We start from the raw sequence: 12,501 nt of genomic DNA, 5'->3' as shown, positions 1-12,501 counted from the left end.
TGTATTTGATTGTGTTTATCTGCAGTTAGTTATACAAATTCAGATATGGGATGAAATCGGATAGAAATGAACGAGTTTAAGAGTTTTTAAGAGTTTTAAGAGTTTTGGCCAAATGCTTTATAATATAGTATAGATATAACTTAATTAACATATATATATGTATTAAATAATAATAATAATTATTAAATATGATATATTATGGAATGGATTTGATGTTTTAAAAAACACAAGTTTCCAAGCAATCAACACCCCCGATTAAGGGGTGCCATTAGCACTGCCCATATATATATATATATAGAGAGAGAGAGAGAGAGAGAGAGAGAGAGAGAGAGAGAGGATATAGGATGTGTATATTAATAATAATATATTATATTATATTATTTGATTGATTGATTGATTTTGATATTTTATGTGTTTTATTGATGTTTCAAGCTTCAAGACATTCAACACCCTTATTAGGGGTGCCATTAGCACTCTCCTTATTTAATTTGACCGTGATAATAATATAATAATGATTTGATAAGTTGAAGACTTAATATGACATGATTTTGATGTGATAATCATCTAATAATTATGTGATAATCGAAAATCAAGGATGATCATATCTACATTCATCGCTCTGTTTGTTGATTATGTGATTTTGTTGTAATAATAACGTGATCATTATTTGATAGTGGCTTTAGAGATAAGAATGTCACCAAAATTACAAATAACTACGAAATCACATGATTGTTCTTAGTTGATTATATTATTTTCTATTTTAATTATGGGTTAAATAATTTAAAGGCCCATGAATGTTCTCGAATTCTCGTAAACTAGGGTGTTCTCGTTTGATCTTCCATACACACGCACGTGCGTGCGCACGCATACACACATATTATAATCTAATGTTATACACTAATATCATTAATTTTGATTATATATATATATAAACATTTATTAATTTATAAAATTAAATAGACTTATTGATTTTGTCTTTCAAAAGAAATTCTTATTAATTATACTTTCAGACTTTATAATTGAGCACATTTTATAAATCAAACATCAGCTAAATGTAGGCTAATGGACATCGTAGTTTGTTTAGAAAATGCAAATACAATAGAAGATCGAACAATGAAAAATCAACCGATGGCAATGAACTTTAAACGTAGATCCATCTTCCAAGAAAAACAGAGGAAGGCCAACGGGTTTTGGGAAAAAGCAATAGATGTTTAGATATACATACATATATATAGGAGTTCATTCAAGGGAGAACTGATTAGTTTCAAATCTCAACCACAAATCAATGGATAAATTAGGAAATTAATATTTTTGGTAATTTGACTTAAAATTATAATTAAAGGACAATTTAGGTATTTTAAATTTTTTTCTCTCTCCTCTCTCGCTCTCCTATCTCCGGCCTACGACGAACACCATGTGATACCCAAATACACCAAGATACACAATGTGATACCCAAAACACATCAAGTAAAACTTTGAGACCGCTATGATACCAACTGTGATACCAATTGTAATACCACCGTCGCAAGTGAGCGTTTAGTGGTTGATCATTGGATACGACGTCTTGGCCAGACAAGATGGCCGAAGGAGGTCACCGAAGTGGTGGTGGGTGCTGGAAAAGGCCACCCGATTTGGTCCATGTATGTATATATATATATATACATATATTAAAATAATGAAACTAATTAAAGTAAATTGGAAGATTAAAGATGCTACAAGAACACGCCCATTTGATAATTTGTTTCATGTGACATTTTAAGTCGATGTTTGTTGAGTAAAACACATTTTTTTTATATATCTTTGATTGATCAAAATAAAAGTTAAATAACAATTATACCCGTAATATTAATTTTGTTCATCTCATCTTATCAAAAAATGTAATTTACTCAAACGAATAAGCGCCTCTTGTTTGATCATGAGTAGATATCAAACATGCTCAGGGTTATTGACAATAAGACTCGGGCCTTCGGGGTTCCTCCCAAAGATCACGTGTTCCGAGTCCCAAATCAGACCCGGAAAATTAAAAGAACACTAAGTGAATAAAACGTATCGATTTAGATCGAGCAAAACTGATATAATCCGAAGCAATATTTCATGCATACACTGTAATAATCACCAACAAACTGCAGTAATTATGGAACTCTACCTCCTTCCTAATATTGTCGCACTGTGCATACCCTGTGCAAAACCAGCTATTGTCGCACTTTCTCTTGACATCATCGTGGATTTCGAACTACATGAGCTCAATGATCTTCGGTCGCTTTCTTCTTTGGCCATTCTCAGACATTGCTTTTGTCGGTTTATCATCGAGAGTTTTACATTTACCCTCGTTAGTTTCATCATTGCTATCATCATCATCGTCGTCATTGTCATCGTCACTGCTATCTTCGGATTCGGAGTCACTGCTACTAGCATCAAGAGAAATGACTGGTTGAGAACCAACAATGGCAGATTCAGCAGCAGCCACCGCTGCAGGGGTGTGAAGATCAGCAACACCCAGCATCAAATCCTGAGTTGGTCAAGTAGCAAAACAAAATTAGAAAAAAAAAACTCAAAATCAAAATTGCAAGGTTTCTCTAGCAACATATGCCATTCGTCCTAAATTGTGCGACTTTTTCACTGTGGACATTTACTTTAGCATGGAACAGTAGTTTTGAGGAAGGTGTTTTGAGTAATAACCGAATGCATTGAATACCCTCTAATAACAAAATAGGTAGGATCTTGTCTGATCAGATAACCAAACTAACCTAGTGAATCCCGCATGAAGTAGGGACTGGAGAGGGTAAAATGTAGGGAAACCTTGACTCTACCCCAAGGAATATATATGCTTTGAAGACCCCCCCGGCTTGCAAAAAAAGGTTATTTGAAGAATTCTTCGGGGAGTCTTAAGCTACACCGTAATTTGTATGCACAAGGAGTAAAGATGGCTATTACATACCATTTCGATGTATTCTGATTCATCCCCTGTGAGTGCCTCAATATCATAATTCTTAGAGTTCTGCATATAAAAGTGTACAGTTTGGTAAGATGTCTATACACATGTGTTGAACAATTAACAGAAGAAAATCTTCATACCATTGCATCGAGCTGCAACTTCTTGTTTGACTCTGCCATGACTCCTAAAAAATCCCTCACTTTTCCCATAACTGCAGTAAAAATAAGACATAAATATACGATTCTTTTATTTCATCTCATTGAAACCTACATTTGATAAACTTTTCTAAGACCATAAACTTTCTTTGAATGTTTATATATGTTTCATATTAAGAAAAAGAAGGCAAATATAGCCAAAAGAAAATGTGACCACGTCGCATATGTGCTCAGATGGCATAAGTCCTCTGCATTAAAAAGAAAGTTTCTAACAACAAACGTATTTTATGCATCATATAAGTTGTCAATCTTCCTCATAAATAGACATCCCTGGAGAAGAATAGAATCCAAGATACGTCAAACGTTCAAGAATAAAGAGAAAGATGTTGAGTCTGCAGATGAGGAAAAAAGGGCATCGAGGAGTATGATATTCAACCCAATGTTATAAATAAAAGTTTAATGGAGTTGAATATCATACTCATCGATGCTCTTTTATCAAGCTTATAGACCCTCCATCCCAAAATACATAACACGCTGCTGGTTCACCAGCTACATAGGGAGAGGGAGTATTATCAATTCGATTGATCTTTAGATTAATGCCAAAATCCAAATAGTTGAACAAGTTAACAATTGTCAAGTCTACAAAAATGCATCTCATTTTTCCCTAAAGTAGGAGCAAATTGCAACATCAAACGTGCAGAAAGATGTATCCTCAACGGGTTTCAATACGTTCAAAATGAAACCATACACAAAAACAAGCACTCTAAACCATTAAAATAGTAATAATCCAAACTTTCAAACACCAAAACCCTATGTGCCTTTCCCCTGGCCGTTTATTGCAGGGTTGCTTGATAAATTGATCAACTAAACCTAGTGCACATGTTCAGTTTAACGAAATCAACTCATTACACACTTTGTTGTGCAGATGGCTATCAATCTGTTCATCTTTGTGTAGTTCAAAACCCAGATTTAAACATTAATCATGTATCAAAACATCCGTAATTCATCAAATTAGAAAAATCCAAAAATTGATCTATAACAGGGTTACAATTACGATTCTTACAGCAAATCATTGATAAATTAAACATATATAAACAAAAACAAGTATAACGTGTAACCTTGGCTAGGAGGAGGAGCGGCAATGGCGGGCTTGGAATCAGGAGGTCCATTAGCTTTAGTTTTTGCCGCTTCGAGCTTCTTCAACAGATCCTCATCACCTCTTTTGCAAACAAGAAGCGCTGATTCTGTACATAAAGCAGTAGAATGATTCAATTAGCATATAAAGTGGATACTATCGGTGTGTGTTTGAGAAAAATACCTTTGGAAGAGGAATTCTGAGTGCTGTTTTCGAGGTCTAGAAGAGCTTGACTGCTGTTGCTGCTACGCCCCATGGTCGCTCCCCAAAACTTCTACGAGCACCGCCGTGTGTTATAGAAGTATGGGAAGAAGACGGCCGCAGCAGGAGGAGGAGGAGTGCGGCCAGGCAACTTAGGTTTGGTCTTAAAGTATTTTTTTCTCTTTTTCGTTTTTTTAATTCGAAAAAATTTAATACACAAAAAATGAATTTTAAATATATGGACAAATTATATGAAAAAATAACGTCTTCTAATTTGATTCATATTATGGGTAACGTACTTTTAAAACTTCTATTTTGGTATCTAAGATGTAAAATTTTAAACATTTAAATACTCGAATAACCGGTTGAAGTATTAACCGTTACCACACACAAGAAATATATGGCTTAGAAAGCAAATTTCTGCTTTTAGGTTGATTTATGGGTCATTGTCTTACAGAAAATATCTTAATATAAATTTAAAAAGAAATAAAAATTGTGGCTACGGAGGTTCAAATGCGGTGACTTCGAGCTATCTGCAAAGCAAGTGATCGTCCTGAGATTAGTCAGCTCGCATAGCGGATTGGATATCCAAGTTAATAAAAAAATCTATAAATTTGCTTAGTCAATTTGTAGATTTTTGTGATAATTGGCAAGGAAACGACTATCTTGGGTAATTTTACATTTTAATAGAAATACATTAAAAATAGATAAATGACGCTAATTAGGGATGGACATATGAAACAAGTTTAAGGGTTTGTTTGTTTTTTGAAAAAAACCACTTAATACCTTTTAATTTCGAATCGTTCAGACGTTTTTGTTTTCAGACCGTTTGTTTTTTTTATTTTTAAATAAGAGCTGAAAAGCTCTTCTTTTACTCTGAACAAAAAAATGATAACGTAATCACTTAAATCCTCTTAATCGCTCCCTGAACTCTCAACACTGCTTCATCACTGTATCCTTCTTGCCCAGAAGCTTCTTCATCTCCCGCAACGAACTCCATTGATCTCCAAACTCCAAGAACTGCCCCAGAACTCACAAAGTCCTTGTGGTGCTCTCTACACTCGGTCGTGACGACGTGACCGTAATAAACTCCAGAGTTTTCATCAAGAACGGAATAAATCATAGAAATATGAAGAAGGTGTTAATAGTGGTATGAACTCAAGGCCAAAATAAACTCTGGAGTTTTCATCTTCATGTCTCGCCTCCTCCTTCTCCGACCACCACCACCTTTGGCCTCCTCCCCTCCTCCGATTTGTGACCATTTGTTAACAAATCTAAAAACTCAAATCTTATCCGTGTGTACGTGGGAAACAGGGAAGAAAGAAATTGATTCATTTCTGTTGAGGTATCCAAAAACCCAGTCAAAAATACAATCGCTGCCATTGGGTTTCAATCAATCATTGAGTTTGGATTGAGCATTCATCAAGTTTTGACAGAGATAAAGATATTAGGGTTTCAATGGTTGAGGTGCATTAGTAGCAGATTCGAACAAATGGCAGGACTGTGAAAGATTTTGGGGTGATCATTTAGGATTTTCATTTTCAAAGTTGAAGAAATGGAGATGAATATCCAATTTTGAAGTTGAAAAAAGGTTGTTCTAAGATTTTGATTGTGAAGTTGAAATTGATCTAGGGAGGTTTTCATTTTGTTTTTTTTGGGTAATTTTAGATTTCAGACGTAAAAACAAACAGTTTGACCGATTCAGATTTCAGACTTCAGCATCACCTCTTATAAATCAGAAGTGAAATCCGACTTCAAAACCTCTTAAAAAACAAACGCCACCTAAGTCAGACCAGTTACATCGAGCCTCTTGTAAGCTAACTTCACATCAGAAGAAGAATTCGTTCATACCAATGAAGGTTGGAGAGATCTAAGAATCGACGAATAAACCTTTGATGCTAATGCAACTTCTTGAGCAGCCAAGATATTGAAGAACGAACATTTCTCAAGTATTCAACTATAACGTTTTCTGTTATTTTTACAACTATAACGTTTCCTATTATTTTTACAACTATAACAATTTGGTAAAAAATTTACCCAATCAAAACCGATTTTATAATTTTGGTTCATGCGGTTCTTGATTGGATAAAAGACAAAAAAAAATCGATAAACGGACGAAAATGTCCCTTGTTTAACGGAATTTTTTAACGGCCGACCAAATCCGGACGTTTTTGCAAACCACGATGGTCATCTTGTAACTTCAAAACTACAGGGACGAAAAGTGTTATTTTTGACAACCTACAGGGACCAAATTTGCAGTTTACTACTTCACTCTGCTCCTTTGAAAGATCGAGTTTCAGCCGAGGACAAAATAGTCCATTCATCCACATCTACTTCCTTATGCTAAATGGTTTACAGATCACAAGTATGTTGGGGATGTGAAGATCAGCAAGTGAAGCTACATATTTACTCCTGCCATGAACATGCAACATTGAATGGCAATTCATAATCCGAAACAAGAATCTCTAACCATTGAATGATCAGAAGAGCAGCACCTTGATCAAGCCAAGTCAGCGACAAACAGAACCGACACTCGTCTAGGTGAGACTCGTCGGCTCTTCCCGGATGAGAACAAGGAGCTCAATCCTATCGAGTGGATCAAGAAACGATTCCTGCAAATGCCAACAACTATCATCTTCAGAAGCAAAACCTTCGTGCTGCAGGGCCAAATGAAATATACCCCTCCTGCAAATGTGGTACGCAACCAACGAATCGGAATCACATAAATAGGCAACATAGTGACGAAAAGTAAAACCATCAAACTTAAAAGTCAAGCATGTAACGGATTTGTAGCCATGGGTGGACAAACAGAGGTCAACAGGAGTGTGTATCAGTCCAGAACAGGATCAGCATGACATAAAGATGTCGTTGCTATTCCTGTGTGTTTGGTGCATGGACGGAACAGGACAAGATGGTTGAGACTTGAGAATGAGGTAGGTGGGTGAAAGAATTCCGGAATGTTTTAATTTGACATGGCTAGTTTGGTAATTTATTGATATTGTCTCATCTCCCGGATTTTTGTTCCACCTATTTTGGTGGGACAGAAAAAGTTGCATTTTTATTCCACTTAGATTCCGTCTTCCCAATGTCACGCCAAATGAAACGCACCCATATGGCTCTAGTTTTTACCAAAAATCTTAAGGGTGGAAACATACATAAACAAACCTTGAGGGTCAGCTCAACTAGCAAATACAGAATAGGCATTGGGGCTCCTCCCATTTTTCGCCGGTTCGAGTTTCCTCAGGGCCACCGGAGATTTTCCTAACTGCATGGTTACCAAAAAGAAATAGAAACATACATAAACACACGTCTTCTAAAAACTTAAGGAAAACAGAATAGGTCATGTTCAGGTTCTAGTAAGTTTAAATGTGTTTCGGACCAAACTGGGCCGAATGTTCATAGAAACCAAGCGGTCCCGGTTCCGTTTGTTGGTTGACCCAACTTATGCACACCCCTAGACGTCTACCAGTCTTTAAACGAGACACCAAGCTAGATCTATCATCATATTTTTACCTCTTTATGCATTCATAAAACTTTATGTTTGTTAGGGACACGTTTGGTATATGGGACCAGACGCAATAGGACAAAACAAAAACTTGATGTCCCATGTTTTAGGGCACAATTAGACTGGGATAGGACATAAATGATAGGAACAAAAATGCATTTTTTTTGTCCCACCAAAAATGAGGGATATGGGACAAGATAGGTAAAATTACTAAACTACCCATGTCAAATTAAAAACTTAAAACCTTCGGCGATTCATTCACCCTCCTAGCTAACTCTCCCATTTCATCCGCATACCAAACGCACCCTAGAAGAGCCATTATATCATACTAGAAGATACGAATATCCAATAACAGGTTCCACCTACTACGTATGAAAATGAGAGCCATAAATGAATAATGAATGAAAATAGTGTGGGAAAATGTAACCTCATAAGTGCATCTCCTCATCCTTGTGTCATGCCGACATGTATGGCCCTCACACCTAATGTCCATTTGGGCCACATTGTGTGGCTGAGTGAGTAAGATCATGAGCAAAAGTGCAGGCCCTACTTCTTTTCATTCATGTCATCATAACGAAGCCATTGAATATCCTGTTAACATACGATAATACCCTTTCTTAAAGAAAGATAAAATAGAAAGGAAATATATAATATGTATATATGTGGTAGCAATTTCTTTGCGACAAATATTTCATAATGGATCGTGGAAGCATAGCTTAACATTTAAATATTCTAACAAGTTCAATAGCATGCATAGAAATTGCAATAACTCCATGGATCCCATAAAAAATGCAACGTCTCCATATTTTAAATTTTTCCAAGTTAAAATCATTCATTTGCTTGTTATAATCATTTATTCATAAAACAATATTGATGATATTGAAGGGTATTTTAGATATTTGACAAAATAGTCAAACATTTTTCCTGAAACTATATTTCAAGTCAAAAACATTGCAACATTCATGGAACATAGATCATGTTTTGGATAATAACCGATCGTGATACATACCCTTGATCCGACCAAAATGCATGTAATGAAGATAATGGGCCTAAAAGATTCGTCTGAAAAGGAAAAGTTGCAATTTCTATAGGCCCTGTGAGATAAGTTCCTAAAAAGTTTGAATTATTTTGAAGCAAATCAATGATTAGAAACTGCATACCATATAACATAGGCTCTGAGAAAGTTGAATTGCTTCCTCCCACCTATTAACTTTTACAAGACCTTTGACAAGGTTGACAAAGACGCTCAGTTCAGGAACACCGCCTTTGCTAATCATATCTGCATATAACTCGAAAGCTTTCTCGACCCTGTGTGAAGCCGAGAGGCTCTCAATTAACGAAAAATACAGAGATTTGTCTATTGAGGAACATAACGAGCTGATCTCTTTAAGTAACTCCAACGCTACTTCCAACTCTCCAGCCTTTCTATAACTATCAAACAGAAGTTTGTAAACTGGAATAATGGGCACAGAATCATACTCACTTATATCATCTAAAAGACCAAGATTAATCAAAAACTCCCGGTTGAACCCTTCAATGACCTTGCGGTAACTTGCCATATGCTTGGGCCAATACGTTTGTTTCATCTCCTCAAGAAGCTCATGAGCTTCTTTCAAAAGACCAGAAACACAACAATGGTGAATTAGAACCGTATACGTGACGTAATTTGGAGCACAACTTTTGCTACCCATTTGTCTAAAGATTTCAAGACTTTTTTCCACTTTGCCCATTTTCCCAAAACCATTTATCATGGCCGTATAAGTTACAACATTTGGTTTACACCCTTTTACCTCCATCATCTCCATGAGACGATAGGCTTCATCCGTCTTCCCAACTTTGCAAAGCCCGTCAACCATCTCTGTGTAGATTACAACATTAGGGGGGCAAGATTTTTCTAGCATATTGGACAATACTTGTGAAGCAAGATCCAAACGATTATCTTTAAACATCTTGTCAATCATAGATCCGTAAGTAAAAACATTTGGACTATACCCACGCTCACACATTCTTGAATACACCCCTTGTGCTTCCGCTAGCTTCTCATCCTTAAGCAACCCATCAATAAGAGCATCATACACGATATTATTAGGTTCGCAACCTTCAAGAGACATCACGTCCAAAAGTTTGCATGCCTCGTCAACTTTATGCACTTTGCACAAACCGTCCACCAAAGCTCCATATGTTACAACATTTGGCTCCAATGTGTTGCCTTCTTTTCCCCTAAAGTATTTGTTTACATCTGGAATTTCTTTACCCTTCATTCTTTCATAGATCTGCAACGCTTTTTCAACTTCACCAGCTTTACAGTGACCATCGATTAGAGCAGTGATTGTGACAACATTTGGAGAGCAACCACATGACAACATCATCTCAAATAACTCATTCGCATCCGCTATCTTCTTAGCTTTAAGATAAGCATGCATAAGTGCAGTATAAGTGACCACATTTGGAGAGCAACCATTCGTAACCATTTCGTCAAACCAGTTGCGAGCCTGCAAAAGTAGGCCAGCTTTACAAAAACTATCAATCAACATTGTATAAGTATGAACGTTTGGAAGAACACCATTCTTTTTCATTTCTTTGAACAACCAAAAAGCCTTCTCAAATTTGGAAGCATCACACAAGAAACTAATTACGTTGGAGTAAGTACTGGCGTCGGGTACAAAACCCTTGCTCATCATTTCACGAATAACATTGTAAGCTCTATCAAACTTTCCAGCCCCACAAAGACATTGAGCATAATTGCTGACATTGATTCTATTCAATGTAAACCCTGACTCAAGCATTTGACCATAAGCCATTTCAGCCAATTCTAACTTATCAAGGCCTGGCAGCTCCTTGGATCCACAAATCCCACCAATAAATATGTTATAAATTACATAACCAGGTTGGATACCATATCTAGCCATTTCTTTAAGCAACTTATATGCGTACTTAAAATCTTCTGATTTACAGAAAGCATGAACAAGAGAATTATATATTTTAGGACTCGGGTAACAACCTTCGGCAATCATCATACCAAGAATTCTCTTACATCTACCCAGCTTCCCTTTATTCAAACACCCACAAAGCAAAGTCTTATATGTCAAACCATTAGGAACGCAAGAATCAGACCTCATTCGGTCCAAAAAATTCATAGCCTCTTCAAAGAATGAACCTTCACATAACCCACCTATCATTCTAGTATATAATACAGTATCAGGAGCAAACTTTTCTTTATCTACCATATCAAGGGCCTCCTTCCATTTCCCAGCTTTACACAAAGAATATGCTAAAGTACCCAAAGTATGTGCATTCATTTTATGACCTAAATCAGCCATCTCCTGGTAAATGAGACAGGCCGTATCCAGTTTATCTGCTTTCAGAAACACCTCCATCAAAGCATTGTAGGTCACTTTAGAAGATTTGTATCTAAAATCTTTAAGCCTACCTAGCTCCTCGAGTGCTACATTCCATGAACCATTTTGACAATACTTCCGAATCAATACATTAAGAAGTTTTCCAAGAACTTCTTTATCGTCATCATCTTTAATCTCCCTAAGAAAATGATCGGATAATCTATCAGCATTATTACATCCCATTATATCTAATAAAGTGTCATAAACAGCTAATGAGTGAGTATACCCAATTTGTCTACCTGCCCATAAGAAAAACTTTACACCCAATTCAGCATTTTGAAGTAACCTTAACACATCAACCACCAGTGACTCACTCAGTTTCTCCCTAAACTTACTAAGAAATTTTTGGGTTTTATCACCAAAATCCGCGCCGTTATCTCTAATTGCATTACAAATAACATCTACATCTGAACACTTACGCGATGCGGACTTGTCCACGGACAGCGAACCCTGCAAAACTGCAAATTCTTCTGCCAAATTGGCCGCAATCCCAGAATCTCTTTGAGGATCCGAATTGCTTTGTGGAGGATTAAAACGGGGATCGATCAGTCCCTCCAACTGATCAGGAGATGAAGTGCTGATGGACTTCTTGAAGGTGTCGTATACTGAACTTTGGCGGGAAATTTTTGATGAATCCGGGTTTGGTATTAGGGAAATTAAACTGGCGAGTGAGGAAGAATGTCGCTTTGATAGATGAAGATTAACCTTTTCCCAGCTTCTTTTCATCCTGTCTGAGAATTTGAACTTTGTGGATTTAGGGTTTGTAAACGATAGCTTCTTATGGACCCGGAACTTTTCCCCAATTTCTAACTTTAGTCTTAAATGTTAAAATACGAAGTAATGTTAAAAGGATAATATTGTAAACACAATAATTTGAAAAATAAATACCTAAAACAAATCGTTTACCAAACACTTATCCGGGTAAGCGTTTATCAAATCACATTACATTACCAGATGAATATGGTAAGGACCAATAATCTTACGAGTAAGAGCGAGATAAGAACCAAGAGTCTTATCCAGTAAGTGAGGGTAACGACTCTTACCACAGTAATTGCTTACGGGGTAAATTGTTGTATACGATACCATTTTGATGGATTAAAATATTACCCGGCAAGTAAATGACAATGTTAATTTTTGCTAGTAAGCACTTACCGGGTAAGTGTTTAGTAAAC

General features: G+C 36.3%; 2 protein-coding genes across 2 annotated transcripts; both read right to left on the bottom strand.

Moving 5' to 3' along the window:
- Positions 1–2,037: 2,037 nt before the first annotated feature.
- Positions 2,038–4,608, bottom strand: LOC112519608. The gene is made up of 5 exons (XM_025127813.1): positions 4,409–4,608; positions 4,209–4,334; positions 3,076–3,146; positions 2,939–2,998; positions 2,038–2,509 (listed from the first exon to the last, which is right to left on the bottom strand). Exons 1-5 carry the CDS (start codon positions 4,479–4,481, stop codon positions 2,234–2,236), a joined length of 606 nt encoding a protein of 201 aa, XP_024983581.1. The 5' UTR covers positions 4,482–4,608; the 3' UTR covers positions 2,038–2,233.
- A 2,995-nt stretch (positions 4,609–7,603) lies between these two features.
- Positions 7,604–12,055, bottom strand: LOC112520339 (pentatricopeptide repeat-containing protein At1g06710, mitochondrial). Its single transcript, XM_025128687.1, has 3 exons — positions 9,092–12,055; positions 8,359–8,522; positions 7,604–7,691 (listed from the first exon to the last, which is right to left on the bottom strand). Exons 1-2 carry the CDS (start codon positions 12,053–12,055, stop codon positions 8,478–8,480), a joined length of 3,009 nt encoding a protein of 1,002 aa, XP_024984455.1. The 3' UTR covers positions 7,604–7,691; positions 8,359–8,477.
- Between the last annotated feature and the right edge of the window lie 446 nt (positions 12,056–12,501).

This window comes from Cynara cardunculus (genome assembly GCF_001531365.2).
Source record: "Cynara cardunculus var. scolymus isolate 2C chromosome LG 10, CcrdV1, whole genome shotgun sequence".
Classification (NCBI taxonomy): domain Eukaryota; kingdom Viridiplantae; phylum Streptophyta; class Magnoliopsida; order Asterales; family Asteraceae; genus Cynara; species Cynara cardunculus.
Note: the sequence above shows the minus strand (reverse complement) of the source record. Positions and strands in the feature narration are given on the sequence as shown.